The 16,529-nt window shown below is 45.1% G+C and overlaps 4 protein-coding genes across 7 annotated transcripts; 2 read left to right on the forward strand and 2 right to left on the reverse strand.

The window, feature by feature from the left end:
* LOC108086725 lies at window positions 1-2,709 on the forward strand. Its single transcript, XM_017183751.2, has 2 exons — window positions 1-136; window positions 2,193-2,709. The coding sequence occupies exons 1-2, from the start codon at window positions 80-82 to the stop codon at window positions 2,565-2,567; spliced, it is 432 nt and encodes a 143-aa protein (XP_017039240.1). The 5' UTR covers window positions 1-79; the 3' UTR covers window positions 2,568-2,709.
* LOC108086726 lies at window positions 202-1,217 on the reverse strand. The gene is made up of 4 exons (XM_017183752.2): window positions 1,116-1,217; window positions 965-1,027; window positions 733-906; window positions 202-393 (listed from the first exon to the last, which is right to left on the reverse strand). Exons 1-4 carry the CDS (start codon window positions 1,117-1,119, stop codon window positions 293-295), a joined length of 342 nt encoding a protein of 113 aa, XP_017039241.1. The 5' UTR covers window positions 1,120-1,217; the 3' UTR covers window positions 202-292.
* Window positions 2,710-3,668: 959 nt separating the features above from the next.
* On the reverse strand, window positions 3,669-11,127 carry LOC108086724 (polycomb protein Asx). Of its 4 annotated transcripts, none has more exons than XM_017183747.2 (11): window positions 11,043-11,127; window positions 9,720-10,022; window positions 8,732-9,659; window positions 8,072-8,675; window positions 7,934-8,011; window positions 7,805-7,870; window positions 6,943-7,736; window positions 5,469-6,884; window positions 5,089-5,406; window positions 4,778-5,027; window positions 3,669-4,293 (listed from the first exon to the last, which is right to left on the reverse strand). In XM_017183747.2, exons 2-11 carry the CDS (start codon window positions 9,941-9,943, stop codon window positions 3,959-3,961), a joined length of 5,013 nt encoding a protein of 1,670 aa, XP_017039236.1. In that variant the 5' UTR covers window positions 9,944-10,022; window positions 11,043-11,127; the 3' UTR covers window positions 3,669-3,958. The 4 variants fall into 4 exon arrangements, with proteins under 4 accessions (XP_017039236.1, XP_017039237.1, XP_017039238.1 ...); XM_017183749.1 differs by having other exon boundaries at window positions 4,216-4,293; window positions 4,747-5,027; XM_017183748.2 differs by lacking the exon at window positions 7,805-7,870.
* A 487-nt stretch (window positions 11,128-11,614) lies between these two features.
* LOC108086689 (cleavage and polyadenylation specificity factor subunit 1) lies at window positions 11,615-16,448 on the forward strand. The gene is made up of 4 exons (XM_017183684.1): window positions 11,615-12,595; window positions 12,666-13,229; window positions 13,288-13,773; window positions 13,834-16,448. The coding sequence occupies exons 1-4, from the start codon at window positions 11,762-11,764 to the stop codon at window positions 16,315-16,317; spliced, it is 4,368 nt and encodes a 1,455-aa protein (XP_017039173.1). The 5' UTR covers window positions 11,615-11,761; the 3' UTR covers window positions 16,318-16,448.
* Window positions 16,449-16,529: the final 81 nt, after the last annotated feature.

Here is a 16,529-nt window from a genome sequence, read left to right on the forward strand (position 1 = left end):
AGCCGCTCAACGATCCACAGTCCAAAGTCGCTTGCAGCGAAAGACATCGAGTGCAGAGAGTTTAACCACCCCAGAAAATATGTTCAAATTCGTGTTGATCGCCAGCTTGCTGGTCGCCATCGCCTTCGCAGCTCCCGTGAGTGTTGAAAAAAAATTGAAAAAAAAACCCAATATAAAAAGACATAGACTTGGCCAAGAAAGTTTGCGGGTCTACAAGTTTCCATTTAGTGACAAAGAAATGAGTTTATAACGCGTTGTTGCTGCCGTGTCCGTTGATCTTGCTGCATTATTTTTAGGATCGCACGCACTTTGGTCGCTTGGTGCTGCGGTCCATTTCGCACTTCTCGAAGCTGCCGCACTTGACATTGCCGCAATAACTGCCACTGGATCCGGCTAAAAACGAATTAAAAAATTTTTATAAAAAAAAGAAGAGGATATCAAAAAAAGTTCCTTAAACAGCCAAATCGTAGAAATAATTTTAAAAGGATAACGTTTTTTCTAGCTGAACTTGAAATCTTATAAAAGGAAAATACTTTAAATTTTCATGATTTAATTACCGAAATACTTTTTGGACCTTTAAAACATAAAACTTTTTCTTAAAAAAAATCCTTTCGGGTCTTCGTAAAGCAAACTAACTATATTATAAATTTTTTTTTTTTGTTTTAAATATTTGTCTTAGCAGTCTTGAAAAACTTTAATTTAAAATTTGTGGATTTCTTTTTTATAACTTACTGTTTTTGCTGCCAAAGGGCGATTTATCGGCTCCGGAATTTCCCAGCAAATTGGGCTGCACGCAGCTGCGGCCGTTGCATAAATTCGGGCAGCACTTGCCACCAATGGCGCTGCACTCGCTGTCATGCAGACACTTGGGGGTACAGTTTTGAACCTTTGTGGATGAAGGACAATCTGCCAGATAAAGGGAGTTCGTGAAAAAGCTCGGAAAAAGCTGTGAATTCACACTTACCACCCGCAGCAAAGGCAGCAACCACAAAGGCCGCAATTAACAGGGAAAGAAAGCCAAGCTTAACTGCCAATGAGTAAATAAATGTAAAAGCCAATTCTTAATGGTTCCGCATTTCGTGCGAATATTTGTAGCTTTATATATTTGGACGTACCCATGATGATAGTTGAACGTCCGCTTCGTTACTATAGTCAACTTCGACTGGCGTTGATCGGGCTTTATATGCCGCGATCGCCGGTTTCGAGTCGAACAAGTTTTCTGCTTATTTGCGTTTGTATTTTTCATTTTTCGCATTATTTTTTCGTATTTTACCTCCTCAACTTGCCTTGACGCGGCGTACTAAAACAAAGGTACAAAAACACACGGACAAAAGCAACACTTATCATTTTGACTTTGAATTTACATACAAACAGGATCGAAATAAACGATCTCTGAAGACCCTACCTTAAAAACAATATATTACGTTTGAGTATAATATTTAAAAGAAATTTTATACTTAGATGAAAATATCTATGTAGTTAAAGGCTAGAAACGAATTTGAAAATTGAAAAATAATTCTTTATACTTAACACATCTCAACAGAGTATGTGCAAGCCGTATAAGCCCAAAGACATATCAGAGCTACATCGACATATTTCAATTACTATTTCCGTTCATGCACTCGCAAAGACTCGGGGGAAATGTGTCAAAACGTCGTAATGAATTTATCAATTCTTCTTCTTTGACTTAAATGACGGTTGAGTCATGCCCGCAAAGTCGATGTTTACACGAATCTTCGAAATCGAGATAAAACTCAGTGAAACAATAAGTTTTCGTGGGTTAAGCGGAGTTTTTAGTACATGCAAGTGGTATAAACATCATGTAATCATTTCAGTCGGACAACTACATATATAACTTAATAGTTTTGCGGTTCAATGGGCCATTCAAAGTATTACACCGTCTCGCTAATTTCTTATAAACTGCAGGTATTGGGGACTCCCAAGTCTTTCTGGCTGAGGAAAAATACTTAAAGCTTTAGCTTGAAAACTGGTTGAATTTATATTTAAATTACCCATGAATAATTAAGCTAAAAGGGGTGTGTATTTTGTTTTGACCGAGAAGGTTTAATCAGTCGTTCTCAGCAGTTTTAGGCTCAAGCTAATTTTTTCTCACGAAGGCTAAATTTATGTTTTGGGGAGTTCGTAGAAAAGTTCATGTTTTTTAATACGTTTATTTTATTTACATTTTTCAGCGCGAAGAAACCGAACAAGAAAGGATAGACAGGGAGGAGCTCGAGAAGTACCAGAACGAAAACGCTTCATACCAGTTCAATGCCAAGGTCGACGATCAGATCAACGATGGACAAATTACGAGGACTGAGGAGCGCGAAGGAGGCACCGTGCGCGGTTCCTACAGCTACTTTGATGGATTTGTGAAGCGCCGTGTCGAGTACATCGCCGACAAGGATGGCTACAGGGTGCTCAAGGACGAGATGGAGGATGTTGGTGACGGCCCACGATTCAATCCCGAAGGCCAAGCCGACGTTGAAGGCTCTCTGATCGGCAAATACTCCATCAAGTTGGACAAGGATGACGATGAGAAGCACTACAAGGACATTCGTGCCTAAGAGATATTTGAGTGGAGGATTTCTAACATTTAGAAATGGACTGAATACTTCGTAAAGCCCTAAAGTAGAGTAGAGCACCGTCAGAACTGCTTTTGTATTTTTCTCCCAAAATAAAGTATTGACAAAATTAAAAAAAAAAAAACCTTGAAATATTAATGTCTCCAAAACCGAAAAGTGTTTCCGAACGACACCATACACTATACCATCTTTCTTTCTTATTTTCAAATTTATTTGTAATAATGTTTATTTATTGGTTAATTTTGCGGTGAGTGCATCTAGGAGCAAAATGTTCTGTTCTTCGTTTAGGTTTTGTTTTTGAATTTGGTTTTATTTTGCCATTGTGTCTTGCTGATGTTGCTGTTGATTTACTGGCTATAATTCATAGTTTCCTCATATTGTGTTCGTATTTCCGTTTATAGCTTTTCCTCCCTTCGTTTATAATTTGCATTGTATTTTTGTATTTATCAACAGTTTTAGCTTAATATATAGGGTCTTGTTTTGAAATTAATTACGTGTATTACATTTATGTTTATGCGCTACATGCTAAAGAAATGTGGGCGTGGAGAGTCTTAGAACGCTTGGGTGAGTGTGTATGTGGGGGTGTTTTCGGGTGGATAATACTAACTTAGAAAATTACAAATTAAAGCCTAAGCGCTGGGCCCAAGCGTTTTCAAAATACATTATGAATATTTCATAAATTACACAGTAAACTAAAGTATACTCGTACTTATCATTGATCAAGTTCGTATATTCAAAAATCGAACCAACCGAATCACGCACATACAGCGAATAAATTATAAAAATATAGTCATCAGACGTGAGTGAGTTGATGCTAACCTAACTTCGTGTTTTTCATATTGTTCAATATAAATTACACTTTAAACATAAATATTTACAATTCAATTAGTTTCTTTAGTTTTTCATGCTTTACTAATGCCTTTTCCTCATTCATTTTCGCTTTGCTGTACTTCAAAATCTATTTTCAAATCGAATTCTATTGTTTTGTTTTAGAGTGCTTGTGATATCCTTATACAATCACAAAAAACAACGAGTATCTTAAGGGATATGCAACAAGCACAGAATACACAACACTAGCTTGCATTTTAGGCTCAACTTCTTTTCCCTATCTTTATACAAAAAGTGTTACGAATTGCCAGTTTGCTTAGTTTACATGAATTGCAAATGAATTATAATATACAAATATGTATGGTTGCCACTGCTGCGTCTGTGCGTAAGCCTCTGCACTTGCGTTCTTTTGTCTGGTTTGTTGTACAATTGGTTTTCGCCTTCGCTCTTTGATTGCTATAGTTCCCAAATTAAACATTCGGTATCTCTCTACTGGGGTCGACTAAACATACGGGTCTCTAAATAACTACAATACGTTATCCACCTCATCTGATCACGCAGGCGACGCAGAGCTTGGCCGCACCGATGCAGTCGTCGTGGCAGAAGGCTCCGCACTGCTGGCAAATCACCATGGCGTTCAGTGAACAGGCGCAATTGTTTGGCGTGGGTGTAGCTTCATTTCCCGGCGGAGTGTTCTCCCCGCTCTGATGCATTTGCAGCAGTGGATGCTGATGTTGCGGCGCGGATTGCTGCTGGTTGATGGGCGAAGGAGCTGCCGTGGGTGCTGTGTTGGTGGTCACGATGTAGTTGTTTCCAGCCTCCATTAGCGCCACGGCCGGTGAGTTGGAGTTGCTGCCATCTATGTATGCGATGTTGGGTCCTAATTGGAAATAAATATATTAGTTTAAATGCCAATAAACAATCTTATACTCTATGGCTGAATACTTACTAATAATTAACTATAAAATATAATAAATAAATTGTCTTAGCAGGGACCGAACAACGTTGCAGTATATTTCAATAATGTTCAATTATTTCTAGCTATTTAGTTATTTAATAAAAATGAAAAGAACTCAATAAAAAAAACAATAAAATAAATTTTGCAAACGGACAAAAACTAAAACAATATTAGTATCGGTCCCTCACTTATACGACTTCTGGAAAGAATTTATATATACATGCAACATGGCTAGAAGAAATACATAACAAAATGGTAATTCGAACACGTCGGTTAATCTAGCAAATCTATGCAACAAACTAATGATTGCGTGCCAATTATGGTAACATGACCAATAGGTTGATGATTTTGAGGGTGGTGATTTGAAAGACGTACCTCGCTAACCACTAATAATACACCAATTTACCTGCAGCGATATTGCGCCGCACAATATTCGCGGCGGCGCCCACATTGCCCAGCGGCTGTGGCTGCTGATGCTGTTGCTGCTGCTGTTGTTGCTGCAGTTCGTGGTGGTGATGATGCAACGCATCTGTGGCGGAAATTGTTGGCGCCATTACGTTGCCGCTGCCTGCAGTTGTATCCACCGATGCTGGACGCCCGCGTCCTCCCATGGGAATGCCGTTGAGGCTGTGCAGCGGATTCTGCACCGTAACAAACTAAATGCACGATAAATCAGTATAAGAAAAAAGTTTGTTTAAATGGTATGGTATCACTTACCTGATTTTGATGCAGAGGTGGGGCACTGGATGCCCTGGGCGCTTGGTTATCAGCTGCTCCCACATTGGCCCGGTGGACAAGCACATACTGCCCGCCGTTTTGGTGAATCAATTGCTCCGGTCCCGCCTGCTGCGGACTTTGCACAGGCACTGGCGATGTCGTCGATTGATGATGCTGCTGCAGCAACTGCAGTTGTTGAGGGGTCGCCGTAGCTCCACCAGGACCGGGACTAAACACATGACGGATGAGCGTGGTGGGTGAGGGCTTCCTTTGCACATATTTCTTCCGCGGAAAGCCACTCATTCGGGGACCAATGACCTGGAATAGCCAAGAATACATTTAGTAAGGCAGCAAATAAACTAGGGTAAATCAATTCCTACCTTATACACTCCCGGACGTCCGACACCCATCACATTCGGCGGCAATCCAGCCGGCAGAGCTCCGGAACCAACTGCCCCACTGACCAGGAGCTCTTCTTGCTTTAAAATATTTTGCGTTGGAGCTGAGGACACTGCCGCTGCCACACTCCCGCTGGCCGTTGTCATGTTGGACATGGGTGTGGCCGCCACCGTTGAGACATTCAGGGTCACGGAGTTCGCAGGTGTGGCCGCCGTGGTCGCCGTCGGTTGCTGATGCTGGTTGAGTATCGCGGCCGGAGGGCGCAACTGGGCCTTAAGGTTCTCGCGATTCGGACTGTTTTGTATAACCGCCTGGCAGATTTGATAGCTTCGCTCCAGGTTGACGGCGCCCGGTGGCAACCTGTTGCTGGTTGCCTTGCGACCCTTGCCAGTTGGCATTTTCGGCTGCAGTCTTTGCTGGGCAATGGTGGATGGCACCCCCGAAGACGGCAGGGTTTTCATCGTCAGCACATTGGGAATCGTAGGCAGCTGCTGCATATTGCTGTTGTGATTGGCTAGCTGCTGCTGCGGCTGTTGCTGCTGGCCTGTTTGCTGCTGCTGTTGTTGTTGCGGGGCAGGTACTGGCGTCGATTGCTGCTGTTGCGCGGCTGTCACAGCAACAACATTGGCGTAGGCGGACGGAATAGTTACGGTGTTTGCTGTTGTTGCTGCTGTGGTAGGCGATGCATTGGCAGGTCGCGTCATCGAGATGATATTCAATGGCTTGGGTATGAATTTGGCCTGTGTTGTTGGCACAACGTTCTGCTGTTGCTGCTGCTGTATCAGATTGTTGTTAGCCGCCTGGGCCAGCATTTGTCGCTGATGAAGTTGCGCCTGTTGCAGGGCAAACTGCTGAATTTGTTGTTGTTTCTGTTGTACCACAGCCTGCTGCTGTTGCTGCTCCAATTGTTGTTGTTGCTGCTGTTGTTGGGCAAGCAAGTTGGGTGATAAGAATTGTTGGGTTCCGTTGCGAAGAGCCACTGGTAAAGTCTTAGCCAAAGCATTGCTACTCGTAGCCTGCTGTTGCTGTTGTTGTTGCTGCTGCTGTTGTTGCTGTTGCTGCTGAGCTGCAGCGGCCTGTAGCGTGAATTGTTGCAGAAGCTGCTGTTGCTGTTGCTGGCGCTGCTGTTGAAGCAAAAAGTTTCCAATTATCTGCCCATTGGAATCTACCAGAATCTGTCGTTGTTGCGGTGCAGCTGGCTGTGAGTTTTGCTGGGCCTGCTGCTGTTGTGCTGGTTGCTGCGGAAGCTGATTGATGGTGAGACTGTTGCTGCTGCTGCAAAGGCTTAGATTGTTGCTGCTGTCGTTACTGTTGCTGCTGTTGGTGATTACGGTGCTGGACACCTCCATTTCGGCCGCAGACATTGGCACAGCGTCACAGAGCATTTCCTGGGCGATCTGTAAAATATTATTACTTCATTGTTTTTCCGTAATGTTTTTTCTATTCTGAACTTACGTCATTTCCATATTCGCTGTGAGCTTGCGGCATGAACGAGTGCTGAGCCAGTTGAACCACATCCTGAATATGCAATTGCTGATGTTGCTGCTGCTGTTGTTGTTGCTGCTGCTGATGTTGCTGCAACTTGTCCACTATTTCGCGCACTGCTGCACTATCCTCATCCATCATCTGCTGTTCTTGCTGCTCCTCGGTTATACACTCCACAACCTCGTCGTCTTCCTCCTCTTCCTCGTCCTCCTCATCGTCGTCGAGCACTTCATGGCACACATCGTTGTCCATAATATCGTCAATGACGTCGGCATCCTGCACCACATCCATCAGATCAATAGCTTCATGGCATAAATTTCGTTGCTGGTCCCCAACTGATTGGGAGCTGCTCAACTTGATGTCACCAAAGTTCCAATCATGCTGAACATGCTCCATCGCATTGGAGTTCAACTCCTCGGGCAACTCCTGCTGCTGCTGCTGTTGTTGTTGTTGCTGTAATTTGGCCACTGTTGAAAGCATGGCTTGAACATTGGTCAAAGTGGTTTCTGCTGTTGGCGCCAGCGTTAATGGAGCTGTGGCTGCCCCAGCCGAAGACGATGTCGTGGGTGCGGTTGTCGTCGAGCCGGAATTACTGCTGGAGCACGAAGACGACATAGAGGCGGTGGAGGAGGATGAGGAGGTGCAGCTGGTGGATGTTATCGAACTGGCTGGCGTCGATCCAGATACAGAGCTTGTGATGGGCATCGGTGAGTCCTCCAGCTTAACATTTTGCTCTTCCAGTTTGCTGGCTGCGGTTGTCGTCACTGCAAAGTAAGATAGGAAGAATATATTATATTGGTTATTGAAATACTTATGAAATAGGTAAGTTTACTGTTGGACGATGACGATGAAGTGAAGTAATTGTGATTGATGGCTGATTGATGGTCTTGAAAATAGGCTGATTAAAAGGAATTATGGAATTAGTGACTGATACTGGGAGTTTTTGAAAAAAAGAGCATACCGTGATCGATGGTATCCGCAAATACAAAATCATGGCTATTGGCTGCCTCGTTCGAATTGTCCAAAGGCGCTTTGGTTTCTAAAAGTTAATTTACCAATAAAAACAAAGAGTTCGTTTCATAAGGAATAGAACACTTACCAGCTGCTAACTCAACACTTTGCAAGTAGCTCACAAAGTGGTTGACCACCTCCGGATTGGTTGCTAAAGTTTCCGGCTTTGGTGTGGGTGGGGTTACAGCAGCAATCGCTGGCATCACACTTGCAGCAGCTGGCGGCTTAACTTTATCTACAGCCTCCAGCTTAATGGCAACAATCACCTCCTCACTGCACTCAGATGGCTCAATTTTATCACAGGTACTGTTGATAAGTGGCTGATGTTGGTTCTGCTGCTCCTCCTTGGTTTTCGTTTCCGCTGCGACATGATCCACCACATCTGCATCTGGGACAGCGAAAACATTCACTGAAGCATTAGGAACAATTTCGGTCATCTTCGGTTGTTTGCTATCCTTCGATGTACTTGGCAGCTCGTCGGGATCGTCGTCCAGGGTAATAGTGGCTATCGTTGTGGGCGTCTGCTTGCGTTGCGAAGGACTGCTCGATGGACGTTTGAGGATGCGGCGTTGCTGTTCGTTGAGCACATTATTCTGGCTGCCGGTGGAGCCAGAAGGCGTGCTGGTCTTAGCTGCTACTGCTGTTGCTACTGTAGTTTTTGTGGTTGCTGCTGTCGTTTCGCACTTTGTGCTCTGCAAATTAAAGATATTTATTTTCTGATTAAGTCAAATATTTTTCAGTGTCTTACCAAATCAAATTTTAGTTCAGTCTCATTATCACATGTTGCTTGTTGTTGCAGTGGTTTTTTTTGCGATGTCGCTGGTGGTTCAGGCTCACTCTTCATGCTTGCCAAAGGCTTCTGCTCCTTGGCATTGCCTTCTGGATTCTCCTTGCTCCTGGAGTTCTTCTCGCCCCAAAAGGGCTCAAAGTGCTTCAGCTTCCAGGGATCCAGCTTGTTCTTCTCTCGCTCTGCCTCCGTTCTAAGCTTTAGCTGATTCTCCGGTGTGAACTCACCTTCGCTTAACCGCTCCCGCCACTCTAGGCAGGCTCGGGCGAAGAACTCGTTGTTCAGGCAGGAGGCACTGAGCCGAATACCCTCCGAGGAGCCGCCTCCACTACCGCTACCACTGGGTAGCTCCAGCTCGCTGGCCTCGCGATCTACGCTGGGCAGCAGCTGTATGAGATTGTATTGATAGAGCGGAGGCAGCAACGAGAACGTTTGCTTGTTCAGCAGCGCCCTAAGGTTGGTGGAGGCCAGTATGGAATCGGGGGTCTCCAGGTCGATCTTGCCGTCTTTTGTTTGCTCGATTTGCGCCGCTGTCGTTAGCTTTTTATTGCTCCTGCGTCGGGGCTTAACACTAAAGCCGGGTATGGAGGCCAGGACTTCCCGCATGGTCGATGCTTGGGAGGAGCTGGCCTTGCTACCAGGTGAGATGGCGGATGGATAGCTGGCGGAGGCTTGGGCTTGAGCTGAAGCTGCCGCCGCTGCAGCTGCTGCCGCTGCCGCCGCCGCCGCTGCTGCTGCCGCTTTGACCTGTTGCTGCTGCTGGATGCGTCGACTGCAGATGAGGCGCGTGGGCGGAGCTGGAGCAGGATTAACGGCTACCTCTTCACTGGGCGCCATCGGCTTTTTCTCAGGTGGTATGGGTTTCACGATGATGCGTGGCAGGTGGCGTCTAAAAGGACAGATCGTTAGAAATCTTCTTAGTTTTGGTGCAAGCGATTGCAAAGCTCACCTTAAACTGTGCGTGTGCTTTGTAGAGGGGGACACCTCCAGCGCCAGTGGATCCTTCTCGTCATCGTCCACCAGATTCACATGCTCCATTATTATCTGATGCGGTGGAGCGGCTAACAAGGACTGCTGCTGCACCATCGGCTGGTGATGCTGATCCGCTTGTGGAATGAGAAGTTGTTGGTGCTGCGACGCCGTCGTCGTCGTATCCGGCGTTATGGTTTTCATTATAAATCGCTCTGCCTAATCTATTTACAGCGAACTTTTGATCCATGCATCCATGTCAGGCAAGTTTCTTCCGCACATACTAGAGATACACAGATAGGGTGGGAAATTTAATAAAATTGCATTGTTTTGTTTGCAAGGGCAGTTGAATGAGTTTTATGGGCAGCCTGCTTGAGAAAATGCTACTTTCGTTTTGATTCCGAGGACTTGACCAAAGTTAGCTACACCTTAGTTAATGATTATACATGCAAAACCAAAACTCAATAAGGAATTGTCTATTTAAGTGCATTGATAACTCTATCTCGAATTTAGTTGCCCTATTAGATCGGCCATCGAGTTAATTTGGCTACTGCACGATTACTCCAGGGCGCTGCACTAACCTGGCCAGCAGTATTGTCCATTTTAAGGCAAAACTGTCTGTATAATTTTAACGTTGCGCCCTTTGTATATGTACTGCCATCTGTGTAATGTATGTGCGTATGTATTTCGTTAGATGTGTGTCTGTGTTTGATTTTTTATATGTAATCAAATTGCGGCTATACAGGGATTTTTCTCTTGCTTTTACTTTTCGTTTTAATTATCGTTTTAGTTTTTCATAAGATTTTCTGGGCTCGCCAAAAGAAACCAAAGAAACAACAATGTAATGGCAACAACAACGACCTGCGAAGTTGTTGGTTGGTTATATTTTTTTCTCACGCACGCACACAAACACACACACACACAGTGACACAGAGAAGTAGAAAAATCGCTTTTGTTACTATTCAAAAGCCTTTCCGCGGGTATTTAACCTATTTAGTGTACGGGTTTTTAGCTCTACTGAAGCACTGTCTTTTGCATAATGCAGATTTCCGTCTCGTTAATGGCTCACTAAATTAAATATTGAATGGGGGAAATGTGAATGCCAAACACACAAACAAAGCAGCTACAAAATGATTCTTTTCTAGCTAACTATGCCGGTCCCTGTCTGGCGCACGCGTTTCGACTATCGGGTCCAGCTCCTGTCCCTCTCGCACACACTACGCAGAAAAGCTGCGTTTAATTGAATGAAATTATTTTAGTTAGTACAAACGCCTAATACTAATCACACCCACTAGCCCCGCACCTTGCGTCCCGCACTCCACTCCAATGTTAAATTGTTTTTCGTGGCCAGTTCTAAACGCGGAACGCTCGAATTTTTAGTTAGGGTTGTCGAAAATGTATCAAAATATCAGTATATCGATGTTTTTCGAAATGATATAAGCAATGCCGAAATCTGCAAATATCGATATATAATTTGCCTCCTAAAAAGCAAACAAAACGAATATATTTCAAAATAAGGAAAATTCATAAAAAGTTTTGAAAAATTTTAAGTATGTTTAGTTTTGTGGGGGTTAAGGTTTTAAGAAATGTTGTTTTAAAACGAATATCAATTATTTTGTTTCGGATAATCCGGTAACGAGTAAACATTATACACCACTAATAATTTTTTCCAAGGCGCTTCTGGAGATTCGCCATCAAAAGCTTATTTATCAATATTTTTCATTGAAAATTTATTTTTAATATACCATACTAAATTTTAAAAAAAAGCGTAAATATATCCTTTATTTTTGTCATTAAGCCGTGGCCAAGAAAAATCAGTCAAAATGCTTATCCGATAACTAATAAGAAGCTATAAGGACTGCACTGCCGGAGGCCGATACCTTTTTTCCCGCAATCGATAGTTCCGCAGCTGCTGTGTTGGGCCGGCAAATTGTTTTACTTGCTAAATTGTTTAATAATGATTTTCAAGTGCGCCTGAATCCAAACCCTTTTAATTCAACGCCAACCGGATTTATAGCCACAATGTTTTCGATGTGCAAGCAGACGCACGCCGCTACGGCGCTGGAGTTTTCGATAGCGTGCCGCTTCTTCAACAACTTGGAGGAGAACCTGGTGGTGGCAGGCGCCAATGTGTTGAAAGTGTACCGCATAGCGCCCAACGTGGAGGCGGGCCAACGACAAAAGCTGAATCCCAGCGAGATGCGATTGGCGCCCAAGATGAGGCTGGAATGCTTGGCCACCTACACCCTGTACGGCAACGTGATGTCGTTGCAGTGTGTCTCTTTGGCGGGAGCCATGAGGGATGCGCTGCTGATCAGTTTCAAGGACGCAAAGCTCTCTGTTCTGCAGCACGACCCAGATACGTTTGCCCTGAAAACCTTGTCACTTCACTACTTCGAGGAGGACGACATACGTGGCGGTTGGACAGGACGCTATTTCGTGCCCACCGTTCGCGTTGATCCCGATTCAAGGTGCGCAGTTATGTTGGTCTACGGCAAACGGCTAGTGGTCCTGCCCTTCCGAAAGGATAACAGCCTGGACGAGATTGAACTGGCGGATGTGAAGCCTATCAAGAAGGCACCGACGGCCATGGTCAGTAGAACGCCCATTATGGCCTCGTATCTTATAGCATTGCGAGATCTCGACGAAAAGATCGACAATGTTTTGGACATTCAGTTCCTGCATGGATACTACGAACCTACGCTGCTCATTCTCTATGAACCGGTGCGCACCTGCCCGGGAAGGATCAAGGTGCGATCCGATACTTGCGTTCTGGTGGCCATTTCATTGAACATCCAACAGCGAGTGCATCCGATTATTTGGACGGTAAACAGTCTGCCGTTTGACTGCTTGCAGGTGGGTGTGAAAGCCTAAGGCACTCGATTTTCCTACATAAACACAATCTTATGTCCTTATATCTTTTCAGGTTTATCCCATCCAGAAACCCGTTGGCGGCTGTTTGGTAATGACCGTTAATGCAGTTATCTATCTTAACCAGAGTGTTCCCCCATACGGCGTTAGTTTAAACAGTTCGGCGGACAACAGTACCGCGTTTCCGTTGAAGCCACAGGATGGAGTACGAATCAGTTTAGACTGTGCAAACTTTGCTTTTATTGATGTAGACAAACTAGTTATCTCACTACGCACTGGAGACCTTTACGTGCTCACACTGTGTGTTGACTCTATGAGGACTGTTAGGAATTTCCACTTCCACAAAGCAGCCGCAAGTGTGCTAACCAGTTGCATTTGTGTTCTGCACTCTGAATACATTTTCCTGGGATCGCGGCTTGGTAACTCATTGCTGCTGCACTTCACAGAAGAAGATCAGAGCACGGTCATTACGCTGGATGATGTGGATCAACAGGCGGAGCAGCATCAGCGAAACTTGACGGAGGAGGAACAGAATCTGGAGGAGATTTTTGATGTAGATCAAATGGAAATGGCCCCCACACAAGCAAAATCCAGGCGCATTGAAGACGAAGAACTAGAGGTAGTACAAAATTGAAGCTTCAACTACTCATTAACTTTAATCACAATTTTTTTTTAAGGTGTATGGCATGGGTGCTAAGGCTTCAGTTCTTCAGCTTCGCAAGTTTATTTTTGAGGTGTGCGACAGTCTCATCAACGTGGCTCCCATCAACTACATGTGCGCCGGAGAAAGAGTCGAATTCGAAGAAGATGGAGTCACATTGCGACCGCATGCAGAATCTCTGCAGGACTTGAAAATCGAACTGGTTGCAGCCACGGGACATAGCAAAAACGGAGCTCTTTCCGTGTTCGTCAACTGCATAAATCCGCAGATCATTACAAGCTTTGAGTTAGACGGCTGCCTCGATGTGTGGACCGTTTTTGATGATGCTACCAAAAAGTCTTCTCGGCACGATCAGCATGATTTCATGTTGCTTTCACAAAAAAACTCTACTTTGGTTTTGCAAACAGGGCAGGAAATTAATGAAATCGAGAACACGGGCTTTACAGTCAATCAACCGACCATATATGTTGGTAATCTTGGCCAGCAAAGGTTCATTGTTCAGGTGAGTTTCCATCGATTAAACTATTTTGTATATGGTAATGTATTTAAATTATAAATACAGGTTACCACTCGTCACGTCAGATTACTGCAGGGAACTCGTCTTATCCAAAATGTGCCCATTGATGTTGGTTCCCCAGTGGTGCAGGTATCCATAGCTGATCCTTATGTTTGCCTGCGAGTATTGAACGGTCAGGTGATCACTTTGGCACTGCGAGAGACGCGTGGTACTCCCCGCTTGGCCATCAACAAGCACACCATAAGCAGTTCACCCGCCGTGGTTGCCATCTCCGCCTACAAAGATCTGTCAGGATTATTCACCGTCAAAGGAGACGATGTCAATCTGACGGGAAGCTCAAACAGTGGATTTGGGCACACTTTCGGCGGTTACATGAAAGCTGAGCCCAACATGAAGGTGGAGGACGAAGAAGACCTGCTGTACGGCGATGCCGGAAGTGCATTCAAGATGAACAGCATGGCCGAATTGGCAAAGCAATCCAAACAGAAAAACTCCGACTGGTGGCGACGTCTTCTCGTGCAAGCAAAGCCAAGCTATTGGCTGGTGGTGGCCCGTCAGAGTGGCACCTTGGAGATCTACTCCATGCCGGACATGAAGTTGGTGTATCTCGTAAACGACGTGGGCAACGGAGCTATGGTTCTTACGGACGCCATGGAATTTGTGCCCATCTCGCTGACCACTCAGGAGAACTCTAAGGCGGGCATTGTCCAGGCTTGCATGCCGCAGCATGCGAATTCTCCACTGCCACTTGAGTTGAGCGTCATTGGATTGGGACTAAACGGAGAGCGTCCTTTGTTACTAGTGAGAACCCGAGTAGAGCTGCTGATATACCAGGTATTCCGGTATCCCAAGGGGCATTTGAAGATCCGCTTCCGCAAGCTAGAGCAACTTAATCTGCTGGACCAACAGCCGTCTCACATTGAGTTGGACGAGAACGATGAGCAGGAGGAGATTCAATCCTATCAAATGCAACCGAAGTATGTCCAGAAACTCCGGCCATTTGCAAATGTAGGAGGACTTTCGGGCATTATGGTGTGTGGAGTTAATCCGTGCTTCGTTTTCCTAACCTCACGAGGAGAACTGCGCATCCATCGACTCCTGGGAAATGGCGATGTGCGCAGCTTTGCCGCCTTTAACAATGTGAATATACCCAACGGCTTCTTGTACTTCGACACCACCTTTGAGCTTAAGATATCAGTGCTGCCCAGCTACCTAAGTTACGATTCTGCGTGGCCGGTGAGAAAGGTTCCGCTGAGATGCACACCAAGACAGCTGGTTTACCATCGCGAGAATCGGGTGTACTGTCTGATCACCCAAACGGAGGAGCCGATGACCAAGTACTATCGGTTCAACGGGGAGGATAAGGAGTTATCCGAGGAAACCCGCGGAGAGAGGTTTATCTATCCGATCGGCTCGCAGTTCGAAATGGTTTTAATATCACCCGAAACCTGGGAAATCGTTCCGGATGCATCCATAAGCTTTGAGCCCTGGGAACATGTTACCGCCTTCAAGATCGTAAAGTTGTCGTACGAGGGCACAAGGTCAGGTCTGAAGGAGTACCTTTGCATTGGAACAAACTTCAACTACAGCGAGGACATCACCAGCAGAGGAAACATTCATATCTACGACATTATCGAAGTGGTTCCCGAGCCCGGAAAACCCATGACCAAGTTTAAGTTAAAGGAAATTTTCAAGAAGGAGCAGAAGGGACCCGTGTCTGCCATTTCAGATGTGCTCGGATTCCTGGTTACCGGACTGGGCCAAAAGATCTACATTTGGCAGCTGCGAGATGGGGATCTCATTGGTGTTGCTTTCATAGATACCAATATCTATGTCCACCAGATTATCACTGTGAAATCTTTGATATTTATCGCCGATGTTTACAAGTCCATAAGCTTGCTGCGCTTCCAGGAGGAGTACCGAACTTTGTCGCTGGCATCGCGAGATTTTAATCCCCTCGAGGTTTATGGCATTGAATTCATGGTGGACAACTCGAACCTGGGTTTCCTGGTGACCGATGCGGAACGCAATATAATTGTCTACATGTATCAGCCAGAGGCCAGGGAATCGCTTGGTGGCCAGAAACTGCTCCGCAAGGCGGATTATCATCTGGGACAGGTGGTGAACACAATGTTCCGCGTGCAGTGTCATCAAAAGGGACTGCACCAGCGGCAACCGTTCCTGTACGAAAACAAACACTTCGTTGTTTATGGAACGCTAGATGGTGCTCTCGGCTATTGCCTGCCACTTCCCGAAAAAGTGTACAGAAGATTCCTCATGTTGCAAAACGTCCTCCTCTCCTATCAGGATCACCTGTGTGGCCTGAATCCCAAGGAGTTCCGTACTCTCAAGTCTGCCAAGAAGCAGGGCATCAATCCCTCGCGCTGTATCATCGACGGAGATTTAATTTGGTCATACCGCTTGATGGCCAATTCGGAGCGGAACGAAGTTGCCAAGAAGATCGGCACACGGACGGAGGAGATCCTGGCCGATCTGCTGGAGATCGAAAGACTGGCCAGCGTTTTCTAGACATCCACTCTCGTCAAAGATGTAAAGTTTTAGTTGGTAGCTCTATTTGTAGTTTATGTTACGAGTATCTCAGTTGTAATTCTAGTTTTGTAATACAATCAAAGCCACAACAAAGTATTTTGTTAAGCAAACCTTGAATTTTTATTGTATTGGCGGGACTTGTGAGCTAATTTAAAAGATGCTTAAAATGTATATAAGCAAAGCCGCAACCT

The sequence above is a fragment of the Drosophila ficusphila genome, unplaced genomic scaffold (genome assembly GCF_018152265.1).
Source record: "Drosophila ficusphila isolate 14025-0441.05 unplaced genomic scaffold, ASM1815226v1 contig_414, whole genome shotgun sequence".
Lineage (NCBI taxonomy): Eukaryota > Metazoa > Arthropoda > Insecta > Diptera > Drosophilidae > Drosophila > Drosophila ficusphila.